General features: G+C 36.8%; 3 protein-coding genes across 4 annotated transcripts; all 3 read left to right on the top strand.

Annotated features, from left to right (window-relative positions):
- The first annotated feature begins 784 nt into the window (after positions 1–784).
- On the top strand, positions 785–8,978 carry LOC132312537 (uncharacterized). Of its 2 annotated transcripts, none has more exons than XM_059810926.1 (8): positions 785–958; positions 1,049–1,240; positions 2,504–2,735; positions 4,109–4,275; positions 5,532–5,656; positions 6,238–6,298; positions 6,896–6,944; positions 8,591–8,978. In XM_059810926.1, the coding sequence occupies exons 2-8, from the start codon at positions 1,061–1,063 to the stop codon at positions 8,665–8,667; spliced, it is 891 nt and encodes a 296-aa protein (XP_059666909.1). In that variant the 5' UTR covers positions 785–958; positions 1,049–1,060; the 3' UTR covers positions 8,668–8,978. The 2 variants fall into 2 exon arrangements, with proteins under 2 accessions (XP_059666909.1, XP_059666910.1); XM_059810927.1 differs by having other exon boundaries at positions 786–958; positions 2,522–2,735.
- Positions 8,979–9,133: 155 nt separating this feature from the next.
- Positions 9,134–13,019, top strand: LOC132314490 (F-box protein At5g07610-like). The gene is made up of 2 exons (XM_059813351.1): positions 9,134–12,140; positions 12,171–13,019. The coding sequence occupies exons 1-2, from the start codon at positions 11,589–11,591 to the stop codon at positions 12,831–12,833; spliced, it is 1,215 nt and encodes a 404-aa protein (XP_059669334.1). The 5' UTR covers positions 9,134–11,588; the 3' UTR covers positions 12,834–13,019.
- Positions 13,020–13,260: 241 nt separating this feature from the next.
- Positions 13,261–13,773, top strand: LOC132314491 (F-box protein At5g07610-like). Its single transcript, XM_059813352.1, has one exon. It carries the CDS (start codon positions 13,261–13,263, stop codon positions 13,771–13,773), a length of 513 nt encoding a protein of 170 aa, XP_059669335.1.
- Positions 13,774–16,744: the final 2,971 nt, after the last annotated feature.

The following is a 16,744-nucleotide window of genomic DNA, read 5'->3' on the forward strand; positions in this document are numbered from 1 at the left end:
TAGTCATTATTTCTTAAACTATAATTAAGTAGTATTAAAAAATTCATAAAAATTACAATCTTATATCTTAAGGAAGATTTTTCAAACAAATCAACTCGTAAAGTATAATAACTATACCTTGGAAATAATGAATAAAAATAAAATTTACAATTTTGTAGTCCTGTCTCTTAGAACCTTGAAGAAAACAATGTATAACATCCGTCCTCAATTCTATCGTATCTTGGTCTTTTAGTTAGTCAATTTAAATAAGTGTTTATTTAGGTTAATGTAGAGGGTAAATTTGTCCACTTACATAATAATATATTATAAAAGGCTATTTAGGTAATAAACAATTAAATGATCACTTAGTATCAATTAAGTTTTAACCTTGGTCAGTATTCACCTTTTGTTGACTTTAAGATCACTATAAAGCAATTATGTTTAATTTTGACCACCAAAATATCATTTTTCATTTTTGGATAAATCAACTCTCTATTTGGTTGCAAAGAAATGAAAGGAAAATAAAATGGATTTAAAAAAAAAAATTTATATCATGTTTTTTTTACTTAATATATAGTAATGTGACACAATTTTATTTATTGATCACTATAAGTTAAAATTATTTTAAATATAAAAAAGCTATGATGCATATAGTGACAACGCTACTAAACTAAAATATCCAGTCACATGCAAATTTACAAGTGAAAAGGCCATTTATGATCTTCTCATAACCGTTAGATTAATCTACTTCGCATTTAACGTTCCAGATATTTTCTTTTTCTCTATTATCATTAGGGTTCAAGTTGCAAAAAGAAAATAAAAAATAAAATTAGGGTTCAAGAGCCATAAGAGAATTTAACAAAAACAAAGAAAACCAAAAAACAGCTTTCCAAAATGAACAGCAACAGCAACAGCAACAGCAACAGCTGAGCAATCAGCAGCAGCAAAAAAAACCCTAGTCATCTCTGTTCGATTTCAGGTTATCTTCTTCAGTCCACACTTGTAATCTTTTCTATTTAATTCATCTTTATTTGAAGTTATCTGAGAAATGTTGTTCTGGATTTGATAGATAACGTCCACAATGTTATCTAGATGGAGCAGAGCAATTACTCATATCTCTAGGGTTGGATCGCAGAAGAGCTTGACATCTATAAGCGATTTACATGTCATTTCATATCGAAACTATTCCAAGGTTGCTGCTGCTGCTGCAGTACCAACATCGCCCGATGTTGCCGAGAAAAGCTATGCAAGTAAACAGGAGGTATAGATACACACAGATAGATATAGTCAGAACTACCATTTTCTTATTTGTGAGAATGTATATGCAGAACATCAATATTTTAGGTCGTTTTGTTGATTAAGGTTAACTTGGGTTACTGATATTAGCTGTCAGTGTTCTTCTGTTGTGTTTCGTGTATGTTAAAGACTGATTAATTATTTGCCTTTTGAATTAACAATAATGAATTCCGCGAGGAGATATATCCGCGTGAGATAAATTTTTATGTTGCTAAATTCGAAATTTATAGCTGCATGCTTTCTCCATTTCAATGGTTTTTCTGTTGATGAATTTATTTTAATTAGACAATTAACTTTTACTTAATTTTGGTAATGAATGCATTTGTTTTGATTTTAAATTTTGGTTGATTTTGTGTGATAATATTCAAAATCCACATTTCCTTTTTATGTTTCTATTTCAAGCACTAAAAACATGCAAGATTAATAAAATATATGAAATGAGAAGAACAGCTAGACAATAAGGCAACTTTTATGAGGCTGGGTAGATTGTTTACATCTTAGGGACTAAGAAAGGACCTTCTCAAGTAGTGAGGCAGAAATGTGAATAAAGGTTGACAGTGCAATCTCGCCTCTTTAATTGAACCCCCAAAATGCTGAATCCCAAGAAAAAAAAAAAAAGGAAAAAGAAAAAAGCAATTGCTGTTATATCCATAATTGTGCACTCCTGTTAGATAAGAGTGGAAACTTTGGTCTCACTTTGCATGAGCTATCTTCCTTAACGTCACAATTTTATCTTGTAACATACATGCATGGACCTTATTTTGACCAAAAAAAGTTCATACTTTATTATTAACATATTCTTGTTCATTATCTTCCACAAATTGATATATGAGGGTTGATATTAAATTTTTGTTTTTTGTTTTTTTGTTTTTTGAACTCTTCCTGATAACACATTGCAAGATACTTCCATGGCTTCTTTCGTGCTAAGGCTACAGATTTTGTTTCATTTATTTTTAATTAATTTGTTCTTTCATGGAAAGTCATTTGCTTCCAAATCATAGTCAGTTTTAGTTTTTCAAAGGTGTTTATATAAAATTCAGGTACACCAATGAGCTATTAGATATTCTCTTGATATTATAAAATTTTTCATATCGATAAGAGAATTAGCTCTTAGATGGTTTAAATGTTGTAGGTTGAGTGAAAGACTATGATTTTGATTTCATCTAATGATTTTCTATACAGCTAAAATGAATATATTGCTGAATGCTGTCCTGATACTGAAAATTAGGGTACATTCTTTGAGCAGGTAAATTTGAGTAAGCAGTTTTGGTCCAAGCCCTGCTCATTGGCTTTGGCCCCTGATTCCCCTCTAAGAATTGAAGAGCCAAAGTATGAAGGCATTCGGCGTATTATCCTCAAGCTTTTGCTATTCTATAGCAAACAAAGCATATCCATTCGAGGAGCAAATGTGGTGTACCGCCGTGTAGTTTCTCAAGTTGATAAACCTGCTATATATAATGGTTGGTCTATCTTTGTTCTTGTTCTCAAGCAATGCAATATATATATTTTTTTCCTTATGCTTTAACAAACTTTAGTTTGCCTGTAATTTTAATATACATATGTTTTTTTTATGTAAGTAAGATTATTCTTTAAAGAGAAATTCTGGATTTACAAATACAAGTAGCATACCGTAGGGGGCTACATGAAAAAAAACAAACAAAGCAATACTTCTAATGAATAAATTATTGGCAAAAAAGAGTGGGAGTCCCATGAAGTTCACATGAACTCTACTCGATTCTGTTCATAGTAGAAAAATACAGTACTTGACATTTCTCTTCCATTTTTAGAAGAGCTGATCTCAATCTTTCATCCCCCACTGCCCTAAGGGGGAAAAAAATGGAAATAAAGTCAATTTGATATAGAAGTTGTCAAATTCCTTTACCATAGAAATTTTAATATCATATTTAATTTTTTAAATTACATTATCTTATCATTTACATCTTTAAATTTATATTTTGTGATTCCATTTTTGTTGTATTGTCCAATTTTTTTGAGGAGATAAGCAAAGAGACACTTCTCAGTGTACCTTTATTTTAATGATGAGAAATTCAAGTTTTTTAGAATGGGAAAGAACGTTTTGAGGCAGCCATTCAACCGAATTACACTATCTATTGTTAATTCAGTCATTAACACTTCGTACCACCATACTTCAAATGATCTCAACCACAGAACTCACAGAGGAATCTCTGAAATGGTGTAAATGACTTATTATTTAACATTTTACATTTAAATCGAAATTATAATATAAATTACAATGAGGGCATCAGTGGTTATATTGGTAATTGATGGTGATCTAAGTAGAAGTGTGATTGGTTGCTGCAACTTTAGTGATTGGGATAGGAATGACACGGACCACAACTTTTATCAACCCGAAGTTGGTGGATCTTCTAATATCTTTGGCCAAATAATTGATTCTAAATTCCATCAATCCATGCTTTGAATCCTTAATGTCTATCCGTTTCAAGTCTCAGATGCCAAGGAAGTCTTACTCAGAAATGGTTAGCAAGTATGGTCATATGTCTTTATGTGGAAACGAGGTTGATGATGTTAAAAGGGTGTAGAGGATAAAGTTCTTAGATATTATAAATGTCTTGGATTAGTTCTTTCATATGAAATATGCATTTCAATCCTATAAGTATAAATGTGATCTCTGCACTGTGCTAATTCTGTGATAGTTAGTGGTGGCTCGTGAGGTCCTTTTTTAACAACATGAATTTAATTTAGAGCTTTGTGTTGCATTTGGGATAGGAATAATATTGATATCTTTGTAATTATTTAGATCTCTGCCATCCTATCTTGAGTTTTAACATGATTTTTACTCCTTCACATGCAGTATTTAGCTTGGAAAAGACATTCAAAACTACATTCTCTTTGCTCGTGCTTCATATGTGGCTTTTCTTACGCCGCTTGAAAGAAGAGGGAAAGGAAGGCTCTGAGTTTGGGCAATATGTGTATGAGATTTTCAATCATGATGTGGAGCTGAGGGTATCTAAGGCCGGGGTTAGCAATCTACACCCATATGCAGAGTTTAAACTTTCAAATTTCAATATATATATATATATTTTATTCCTACTATGAGTAAAAACAAATTTCCAGAAACAACTCTCTTTTCAAATTTAGGATTTAGCATTCTTGATACTTGCAGTGATCTTTCTCTTTCTGGAGAAAGATTAAGGATCCATCAGGTTAACCATCATTTTGGTTTAACATTTGTATGTCAATGAAACAAGCATGGAGTAACGATAAATACAACTACCAGAAATCTTTAGTGGCAATTGCTTTGTTAATGGTAAATTGCTTGATATGCCAAATGTGAAAACGTGGATTTGAGTCTGAGAGCAGATGCTTTTAACAAATAATGCAAAAGCTTACTTCTGTGCCATTATTACACCCCTCCTAGCACCTTGCATTAGCGAAACAAACCCTGATTAATGGGCTTATAACTATTAGTAGTATAATATTTTTGTAGTTGGGTAAGTTTTTCTGTTTGTTACCGATTTGTGTTTATAAAATGGTAAATAAATCAGCGTAGCATCTAGCTTGACTTCCAAGAGTTTAATGTTTGATCGGTTTGGAAGGAAGGAAAAGTAAGAAAGTATGTACAAGGTTTTATATGAAGATGCTAAAAAAAGAAAGGAAAGCAGGGAACAATAAACTGTATTGAGGTGTTCATATACATATGTTGGATATGTTAGAACCAGAAATTTCCTCCTCAGAATGGACCTGTTGCTTTCCGTTTGCTAGGTCATATTTGGGGTTCGCCTTGCACCAAAAATTGACAAAATTGTGTGATTTATCTAGTTTTCATTTTACATTCGTAAAACCATAAGAATAGTTTTAGAAGTAAATGCACCTTTGTCTTTTTATTTATCAAAAAAAAAAAAAAAAATACCCCTTTGTTTTTCACTGTTCAATTTTTGGTGGAAGTGATCTTGACCACATGAGAAATATGATGCAAGTCCATACAAATTTTAGACACGGCGTCCCTATTCCATTGCTGGGCTACGATTACAGTACCTAGGTATGACCTGAAGAGTCTCTGTGTGTGTGTGTATTCACTCCTATTGCTCACTGGGAATCTATCAGTAGTGTTACATATTGATTGATGATATAAAAATTTATGAGATGGGAATCTCTGTGGTCTTTTGTACAATTGAGGAATCTTATTTTGAACCTATATCAGATTGAGTAACATTAAACATGTACATTTTAGGTTAAATAGCCATAACGCCTCCACTTTCTCCTTGGGATGGCAGGTTAACTTACTGTTGCACAGATGGATGAAGGATTTGGAGAAGATCTTTTATGGAAATGTTGTTGCTTATGATACTGCCATGCTTCCCCAAGCTAAACAGGATGAGTTGCAAAATGCGCTATGGAGGTATCGCTTGCACTAGAATTATAACATAAATCTTTTATAAAAGTGTCAATTAGTCTAATTAGGATGTTGTACACTTGCTTTCACATTTAATTAAACTGTGGGGTGGGCTACTCTTATTTATTTATTTTTTAATTAATATTGATAATTCTATCCTATGACTCAAATAATTCCCCTTTACAATCTTAGTAGTCTTAAGGCAACCAGAAATGTTACTCATCTGTTACTGCATGACAATGTATATGTGTATATATGCTGAATAACAATAATCTTTATATGAGATTTTTGAATATAAATTTTCTAGTTTTTAATATTAATTTTATGTAGAAAATTAAGATTCTGCTACAATGAAATGACCCTAAGCCATATTCAACTTGTGTTGCAGTGTACTAAAACCATCAATTTTACTAGTTTGGCATTTTTAGTAAAAATGTAAAATTTGATAATTAATGATATAAGAGCTTGGGACTAATTATTTGATGTTCTCTCTTTTCTGAGATGAATTGCCATGCTGTTCGAGTGACTCCTTGTTTTTACCCTATCCGCTTTGTCTGACTATGCATTGGTACTTACTTGTGTGGCAGGAACATCTTCTCTGATGACGGTTTGTCAAAACCAAATGATGCTGGGTTACGTGCAGTCCAGGCAAGTTCATGTCTGCCTATGTAACTCGAGTTATTAGCTATATAGGATGTCTCTTATTTGGTCAATCTTACCATTTGTGGTAAGATACTATACGCAAACTACTTACCCTCCATCAAACCCCACACCTTCCGGGTCCTCCCACCGCCGGGTTTTGCAGTATGAGAAATCTGTAATCTTCTAGGGAGTGGTTGGTGAAGTAGTTTTCTATTTTGGGTATGGAATCTGCCAGGCAAAGTAACCTGCATTGCTTTCCCCATTAGATAGATACAGTTATTACAGTGGGTGTTGTTCTCATTTTTTGAAACAAAGTCATATGGCAATCATTTGAATTTATTGATGTGGTAAGTACTATTTGTCGTGTAGCTGTAAAGGCTTCTACAGGGATGCATACTTTTCCACACTTTCAACTTCCATCACTGCTTTTATGGTTAAGACCATCGAGTTTCCATCTGTAACAAAATTTGTCAGACTTTAATTGTAGTTTTTCTTTTAGTTCGTCTTACTGTCAATGCATAGGCCTCATCATTCTCTGTACTGTAGGCATAATGCATTTTAAACAAAAAGGTCTAGCACAGTGATTTTTGGATTTATTTGCAGGCTATGTCAAGGTATGTTCGTCGGGAATCTAGTTGCCTGTCGTTAACAGGTAGGCCACCCCTTTTTACGTATCCTTCTTTTCCCTAATTCATATGCATTCTTGTGTGATTTTCTTATGTAGTATATATTAAATTAAGAATGTGTATATCTTTTTTGTTGTTTGGAAAAACTTGAATCTGGTCAAATTAGTCGGCACAATGAACTCAGTGCTTGAATAAGGCAGCTATGTTGATGGGAGGTTGTGGTGCCAAGGGGCAGTGCACAGCCAGCCAAAAACTTCCCATAATTTTATCAATATCTTGCCCGTATGATTTAGGATTGCTGAGCTGCATGAGCCCAGTTTGGTCCTTGTTCTGAGTCTGGAGAAATTATAATTTTTGAAGAAACGTGGGTGGCATTTAAAAATTCTCTCAAAATTGTCAGGATTCATGTCCGCATGAATAATGTTTTTAAATGGCCATTAGCAATCTAAAGAATTCCTCTTTTTTATTTTAACTTTTTATCCTGGCTTGAGATTGACTGTGAAAATAAGACATTGGACGCTTATCTGGGTGATTTATTTGAGTAAATTATATAGATTAGAAATTATATTTTGTCATCTCTTTCTATTTTTTATCTATGTTTATTTATTGTTGAAATTGGACCCCACATCTAGTTGGTAATGGGCAATATATTACCTGTGTAACGATCTGTCTTTTCATGTAGCAACAAAACAACATGCCTTCCCTTGTATCTGCAAATAGAAAGAAATTTTCTTTGGGAGAAAGAAACATCACCCACGCTTGAGACTCATAAATGGTCATAACTAATTCCTCGGGCCTTCGATCCATGAACTGTATATTGCTATGAATTTTAGTGACCTTTTAGCTAACTATCATAATTTCCAGGAGGGGGAACTTATTCCAAACCCTTCAAGGCTGAGTTTGAATTAGGAGGGGTGCACACAGTTCGGTTTGATCTGGTTCTAGGATGAACCAGAACCAAACCGGTCCCAACAGCTCTAGAAACATTAGAACCGAACCGATCTGTCAGAGCTAGTGCAACCAAGTCAAGCCGAACCATAAATGATTGGTTTGGTTCTACAGTTTTGCGCTCTTTTTTTATTATTATTTAATTATTTAATTTTTTTGTAAATATACTACTATATGATTATCCTATGGTAATTTATATTCTCTACCAATAAAAACTGAACACTTGTATTATATCACATATAAATTGACCAGAAATAGTACTTGGGTACGCTTTCAAGCAGCTCACCAAGTCACATAGCGAGCAATACAGATCCGCTTGTGCCAAACTCATTGATGGTCCTTGTGAGTTGTGACAGTATGCAATATTATACACTCAAACTGCAAGAATTAAAATACGGGTTTGGGTTTTAAGGTGGCCACTTTGTGCTGATAAAGCTGTCTACTTGGTCAATAGATGAACCTGTTCTAACCTTTGACTTGCCTCCTTTACAACCCAATGAGCTTCAAAACATGATTTGACCTCACGTATACAGCCCTTGCATGTGTATTTTGTACTGAAAACAAATGTTCTTGTGCTTCATGTCACATCCTTTAATTTTCTGCTTTCTCATGTATTTCAGCTGTGTTTGTATATCTCTGGTAAGGTTGCGTAAACATATGAACACTTTCAAGACATCTAATTCTTTGATTTCTCTTTGATGAAAATGTAATTCTGCCTGGACAGACAATGCAGCTATTTATTCTGGCAACTTCATGTTCACTTCGTTAGAAAACCTGTCACCTGATGCAATAAGACGATAGAGATGAGATGCCAGTGACCTTATCACAAGTCAGGATGGAGGTGAATATTCTACTCTGCGGTATATTTAAGAACAGCAGAATACGTGAAGGTCGATATTCTTATTTTATAGTGAATATCTAATATCTAGTCAAAATCACCGTTCTCTTACCTAAATTATGAATGTAAAGCCTCTATCATGATGGGGACCTTCTTGTTGTATTTCATTTACTTTATTTTTTCCAAAGAAGTAATTTGAGCCGGTGAATGGCTTTGATAATACATTTCTTGGTGTTAGCTGATTTTTGAAAGATCTTAGCTGGTGTTTGGACCTTGGGTGTGGGGCCACTGTGCAATTTCAAGCTTGTTCTCGTCACATTTATCTCTGTGGATGTAGAGTAAAATGCAGTTAACTCCAACTTTCATGTCAAGTAAGCTAAAAAAAACTTTTTTTCTATTTCCGGTGAGTGAAGCTATAAAAGAAACTGGTGCCGTGTGATTTACCACACAAATCATTCTTCCTTTTTGATTGCCGATTCAAGTTAGAGCATAAAAAATTTGACTATCTTTGACTCTCACCAATCACGGTGATCAAAGAAATGCAGAATTTCCCATCAGATGACAATTTATCGAAATAGATCTTTCTGACTATTAGACAAAAATGATAGGTATCGACAGCCTATTTTCTTTTATTTTATTCCTGAAATGGAGCAATCTCTTAGTTGTTAAGTTTCTGTGCTCAGGCTGTGTTGTTGACTTGAATATTTTACCCTTGGGTATATGTTGTATCAAGTGATTTGCTAATTGTTGGAACTGTAGAATCCGTGAATCTTGTACCTCTCATGATCAAAATATTGCAGTGGCAACATAATTTCATCTTTGACATCCAAAGTTTATTCATGAATTTTATATATGTTATTCTTCTCTTTATCTACTATCTGTTGAACTGCATACTTGAATTTATTTGGATGGACTCGTGAATATATATGGATCTTGTATATTTTTAGGATTGAAATTTTCACTCTTTTATGCATTTTAAGCTCTTTAATTTTACATATAATTGTAGTGTTTCATTCCCCTGAAGAGGTAGACCTTTTCTGCTGACTCACTTGAGTCAAATTGTACTCTGCACAATTTCCACCAGATGGGGAAGCTGCGTGCAAAGCAATCTCTGAAAGAGAGGAAAGCTTTATATGCACTTCTAAACAGACTGTTATGTGCAACCTACAATACATCCTTTTCTTCTTACTCTCAACTCTCGAGTCTCTAACAGTACAAATGCTATATGTCAGAAGAAGCCGAACTGTGGATTTACACACTCCAAACCATGCAACATCTGTCCATATGGTTGCTGCTAACAACGACCTCTTAATCCAAATCCTCCTACACATCCCCTTAAGATCTCTACTCCTGATTCAAATCTGTATCCAAATGCTGGTTCTCTCTCATCACCAACCCCCATTTCTCTCCTGCAGACAGAACACCAACTCCCCATAATGCCTGTTCTCGTGGGTCCTTATTCCTCATCAACCCAGAATAAGATTTCGTTTCCCTTGATGATGACAATTCAACGAGAGCTCCTTTCAATAGGCTCACTTCCGTTTTTGCGAATCCTGCTTAGAGGGTAAAACAACCAAAAGGCCTTTTATGCCTAAGGGGCATAGTGCAGGACTGTAGCTCTGTTGTTGTAGCTTCCAAGTGCTTACTGGCAATGCAATTATCACATCTACAATCCAACGTCACCACACTTCCTGATCCTTCTTGCTGAGCTTTCAGGATCACTTGCGGGTTTGAATCGGTTTGCGGCATTTATTTAGCTTTTGATCCATCAAAATCACCTCACTACAAAGTTGTTTGCATTTATTTCTCCTTATCATTGCCTGAGCATCATGAGATTGAGATCTACTCATCCGATACTGGCCTTTGGACACCCTTTCCTTGCAGATGTTTCTTTCTTGAGAGGGGGTCTTCTTGGATGGTGCTATTCATTGAATCAGCACCTATGCTGATTCCTTGTACTTTAATGTCGATGAAGAGCGTCTTGGGACAATGCTGATGCCTCCCCTGCCGGATGACTGGGAGGGGAGGAGGGTCAAGTACTTGGGAGAGCGTCGCGACCATGTGCATCTAGTTTAGATCTCCGGTCCACATTACGCTCTTTAATGTATATGAAATGGAGAGAGGCTATTCTGCGTGGTGGTTCGGGAAATACCATGTTGATCTTGATTCGATACCAGCCGCTTTTCCAGAGATGATTAGTAAACATCTTTTACCATCGGACTTGCATTAATACAAATTTGTTATACTGAGTCTTGTTCAGGAAGAAGATGTTGAGGACTCATTTATGGTTTTGCACGTCCCTGGTTAAGCTATATGCTACAAAATGGGGAACAGAACTTTTAAGAAGCTTTGTGATTTTGTTCCAGGTCTTCCTGTCATCGAAATGCATATAGAGGGTTTTTTACAGTTTGGGTCAGACAATGCTTTTCAATACATTTGAGTCTCTCCAGCATTTGACAGCTTTTCTTGGTTAATCATTTGTGTCATCTTGCATCATTGTATATGTTTGCTGTTTCAGTTTGACATTGTTAGCATGTTTGTTTTATAATAGTACTTCATTATCATGACGATTCCTCATATTTAATCCTTAGAATAAGTCTAAACCTAAGATAGTCAACTTGTAGCTTTGGCTAATGTTCAATGTTAGTCATGAAGCTTTGCTGTCTAATGATTTGTGTATTGTTCTGTCTTGCAAAATTAAGTTTTATACGAGTAAAAAAATTGAAACTTCTGAGTGATGAAGTAGGATGAGAAAAATAATCTAATTTAAAGTTCAATTCTTTGTGGTCAACATTCAAAAGAGGGTGTAATGCGCAAGCACTAATCATCTCTAATTCACTTGCTTGTTAAATATCACAAATCTCTCTCCAGATCTGATGGAAACATGTTATCCTTCAAAACTATTCCAATTGCAAAGGTCTTCAACACCCCCAGGCCACAAAATCCATCACCGGCAGATGAAGTCGCCTCCAACGATGACCTCCTGATCGAAATCCTAATACATCTACCTGTAAAATCACTCCTCCAATTCAAATCCGTGTCCAAACGTTGGCTCTCTCTCATCACCAGCCCCCACTTGTCTAACCGTCGATACCCTTACCCTTGCACCCCCTCCGGCCTGTTCTTGCGCCCACTCTGTGGCAACCCATTCAACCACCACATCTTGGAAGAAGAATTCATCCCAATTGACAACCGTGGAAATCTTACTTCTGCCCCCTTTGGAGCTTGCTCTTATTTTCCGGACCTGTCAAGTGTAAGAATTTTAGATTCTTGCAACGGACTATTGTGTTGTTCGAGCTCTTCTAGAGTTGAGTGTGAAGAAAACTATCATGTCTACAATCCTACTACCAAGCAGTTCATTACGCTTCCTGAACCCGGTCAAGGTGTTCAAAGGAACATTGATTGCTTGAGTTTAGCTTTTGATCCTTCAAAATCACCTAACTAAAAAGTTGTTTGCGTTTGGAGCACTGATTTGGTGTATCGTGAGTGTTTTCAGATTGAGATTTACTCTTCTGAGACCAGACGTTGGAGAAAATCTGTTGAGCTTTTCAATGCAGGCTACGCACAATTTGATAATGGGGTGTATTGGAATGGTGCAATTAACTGGATTAGCTCATGGGGATACTGGTGGTATTTCAATATCGATCACGACCGACTTGGAACAATGCCTATGCAGCCCCATTGTGACGAACGGTTCAAGCGACCATTTAGATATTTCGGTAAGTCTCATGACCATCTGCATCTTGTTGAGATCTATTTCATGACTCAATTCGATGTTTATGAGATGAAGAGAGACTACTCGGAGTGGTTTGTTAAGTACCGTGTTGATCTTGAAGGCGTTGTGAGTGCATTTCCCGAGATGATTCTAAACCACTTTGACCCATTGGACTTGGAAAGTTATGCATTTTCCATACTTTCTCTTGTCAGGGGGGAGAGAGACGAAGAGTCATTTTTGGTGCTGCACACACCTGGGAAGGTCTTGCGATATAACATCGCGGACAAGACATTCAAGAAGCTATGTGATGTTGGTCCACATTGCTGTTTTGCTGAGAATTTGGAGGTCAAGAGTTCTTTAAGATATGCATGGTTTGATGCTTTTCAATATATTGAGTCCCTCTTATGTGTTTGACAATGTTTCTTGCCTAAAATCAGATGGACTCACTCTTGTTATCTGAAACGAGCAAGCTCTGAGTTGGCAAGTTTCTGCGCTCAGGCTCTGTTGTTTGCTTGAATATTTTACTTTTAGGTATGTTGTAGCCCGGAGAAGTCGTCCTGCACGATTTTATCTTTGACATCAAAAGCTTATTCATGAATTTTTATGTATGTTATTCTTCTCTTCCTGCTCTTTATCTGCTATCTGTTCAATTACTTTCTTGAATTTTGGATCGATTATGCATCATTTTAAAATTGAAAGTTTAGCTAAGTAGTAGCCTGCGTGCAGAGCAATCTTGGAAACAGAGGAGAGCTTTATAAACAATTTGAAACAGACTGTTTTGTGCAACCTACAGTACATCTATTTCTTCCTACTTTCAAGTCTCTAGTTTCTAACGGTACTGATGTTTTCTGTCAAGAGAAGCCGAACTGTGGATTTCCACACTCCAAGCCACGCAGCATCTGCCCATACAGTTGCTGCTAACAACGACCTCTTAATCCAAATCCTCCTACACCTCCCCATAAGATCTCTCTTTCGATTCAAATCCATGTCGAAACACTGGCTCTCTCTCATCACCGACCCCCATTTCTCTCGTCTCCAAAACCATAACACTAGGTCTCCCTCAGGTTTGTTCTTGCGCAGGTCCTCATTTGTCATCAACCCAGAATATGATTTCGTCCCTCTTGATGATGGCAGTTCAACCAGAGCTCCTTTCAGAAGTCTCACTTTCGTTAACGATCCTTACGGTCTAATAATTTTACAGTCCTGCAACGGGTTACTCTGTTGTTGTAGCTACCGACTGATTAATGGTAAACGCAAATATTACATCTACAATCCCACTACCAACAACCCGATCCATCTCGCCGAGATTTCAGGATCAATCGTGGGATTGAATCGGTTCACGGTGTTCATTTAGCTTTTGATCCATCAAAATCACCTCACTACAAAGTTGTTTGTGTTTATTCCTTGAGATCATTGCCTGAGCATCATGAGATTGAGATCTACTCATCCGAAACTGGCCTTTGGACACCCTCTGGTCACCCTTTCCTTGCAGATGTTTTTTTCCCTGAGAGGGGTCTTCTGGAATGGTGCTATTCATTGGATCAGCACCTGTTCTGATTCCTTGTACTTCAATGTTGACGAAGAGCGTCTCAGGACAATGCCGATGCCTCCCCTGACGGATGACTGGGAGGGGAAGAGGGTTAAGTACTTCGGAGAGAGTCGTGACCATTTGCATCTAATTTTGATCTCCGGTCCACGCACTACGCTCTTTGATGTATATGAGATGGAGAGAGGCTACTCTGCGTGGTTCGTGAAATACCGTGTTGATCTTGATTCGATAGCAACTGCTTTTCCAGAGATGATTAACGAACATCGTTTACCATCGGACAGATTTTTTATACCGAGTCTTGTTCAGGAAGAAGTTGATGAGGACTCATTTATCGTTTTGCGCATCCCTGGTAAAGCTATTCGCTACAATTTGGGGAAAAAAAAAACTTTTAAGAAGCTCTGTGATTTTGCTCCAGCTCGTCTGCCTATAGAGCGTTTGTTAAGAGTTTGGGTCAGACAATGCTTTTCAATACATCGAGTCTCTCTCCAGCGTTTAACAGCTTTTCTTGGTTAATCATTAGTGTTGCATGTTTTCATTGTATATGTTGTTTATTGTTTCAGTTTGACATTGTTAGCATGTTTGTTTTATAACAATACTTCATTATCATGATGATGCCTCATTTTTTATCCTTTGATTAAATATAAACCCAAGGTAGTCAAATTATAGCTTTGGCTGATATTCAATGTTAGTTAACGAGCAAGTCTAATGAAGCTTTGCTGTCATGTTTTTTTTTTTAATTGTTTTGTCTTTGCACAAGTCACAAATCTCCATCCACAGATCTGATGGAAACATGTTATCCTTCAAAACAAGTCCAAATGCCAATATCTCCAACACCCCCAGGTCACATCACCTATCACCAGCGTTTACTTAGCTTTTGGTCCATCAAAATCACCTCACTACAAAGTTGTTTGTGTTTATTACTCCAAAAAATTGCCTAGCATCATGAGATTGAGATCTACTCATCCGAAACTGGCCTTTGGACACCCTTTCCCTGCAGATGATCCTTTCCTGGGAGGGGTCTTCTGGAATGGTGCTATTAATTGGATCAGCACCTGTGCTGATTCCCTATACTTCAATGTCGACCAAGAGCGTCTCCGGACAATGCCAATGCCAATGCCTCACCTACCGGATGGTCAAGTAGTTCGGAGAGTCTCGTGACCATTTGCTACTAATTCAGATCTCCAATCCACTCTTTGATGTATATGAGATGGAGAGAGACTACTCTGCGTGGTTCGTGAAATACCATGTTGATCTTGATTCTATCCCAACAACTTTTCCACAGATGATTAACGAACATCTTTTACCGTCTCACTTGAATTATTACAAATTTGTTATACTGAGTATTGTTCAGGGAGAAGATGACAGACCACTCATTTATGGTTCTGCATATCCCTGGTAAGGCTATACGCTACAATTTCAAGAACAAAACTTTTAATAAGCTTTGTGATTTTGCTCCAGGTCGTCCTCGTATCGAATTTCATATAGAGGGTTACTTACAATTCGGGTCACATGCTATTCAATACATTGAGTCTCTCTGCAGCGTTGATGATGACCAATGTTAATTCATAGCTTTGGCGAATATTCAATGTTAGTTGATGACCAAGTCATAAGAAGCTTGAACTTCCGGGGAAAAAAAAAAGGTCATAAGAAGCTTTGCTGTCTATTTTTTAATTTTTTGTCTTGCACAGTAGGTTTTATACAAGTAAAAGATTGAAGCTTCTTGAGTGATGAAGAAGATGAGAAAAGTATTCTACGTGTAAAATCCAATACATTGCCTGTTGTCAACAACATTCAACAATGTACTGTATCTTTGAAATAGTCAGATAGAGGAAGACTACATATACACTTAAAAGAGGGTGTTATACACAAACACAAACCACCGCTGGTTCACTTGCCTGTTGAGGATCACAAATCACACAACCAAATCTGATACAAAACATGTTAGCCATCAAAACTAATCCAACTGCCAATGTCTCCAACACCCCCAGGCCACAACACCCATCACTAGCAGATAAAGTTGCCTCCATTGATGACCTCTTAACCGAAATCCTAATACCTGCAAAATCACTCGTCCGATTCAAATCCGTGTCCAAACATTGGCTCTCTCTCATCACCGGCTCCCACTTGTCTCACCGTTGGTACCCCCTCCGGCCTGTTCTTGCACCCACTCTGTGGCAACTCGCTTCGCCACCTACATCACCCTTGCACCTACTCTGGCCTACCCTCACATCCCTTCAAAAACCACATCCCTGAAGTCGAATTCATCCCCATCAACGACTCTGAAAATGCGACTGATGTCCCCTCTAGAGCTCTTAGTTATTTTCTAGGTGTATCAGGTGTAAGAATTTTAAATTCTTGCAATGGATTATTGTTTTGTTCTAGCTCTTCTAGAGTTGAGTGGGCAGAAAACTATCGTGTCTGCAATCCTACAACCAAGCAGTTCGTTACGATTCCTAGACCTGATCAGGGTGAAGCGAGCATTGAGGGCTTGAGTTTTGCTTTTGATCCTTCGAAATCACCTCACTACAAAGTTGTTTGTGTTCTGAGTGCTGCTTTGTTGAAACAACAGCATTTTCAGATTCAGGTTTACTCATCTGAGACTAGATGTTGGAGAAAATGTGGTGAGCTTTTTGATGCAGACTATACACAATTTGAAAATGGAGTCTATTGGAATGGTGGAATTCACTGGATTAGCTCATGGGGGGACTGGTGGTATTTCAATATCGACAACGACCAGCTCGGAACAATGCCGGTGCTGCCGGTTTGTGAAGTACAG

Source organism: Cornus florida, unplaced genomic scaffold, assembly GCF_030987335.1.
Source record: "Cornus florida cultivar Cherokee Brave unplaced genomic scaffold, ASM3098733v1 CherokeeBrave_3.0.0_Hap2_Chr06, whole genome shotgun sequence".
Classification (NCBI taxonomy): domain Eukaryota; kingdom Viridiplantae; phylum Streptophyta; class Magnoliopsida; order Cornales; family Cornaceae; genus Cornus; species Cornus florida.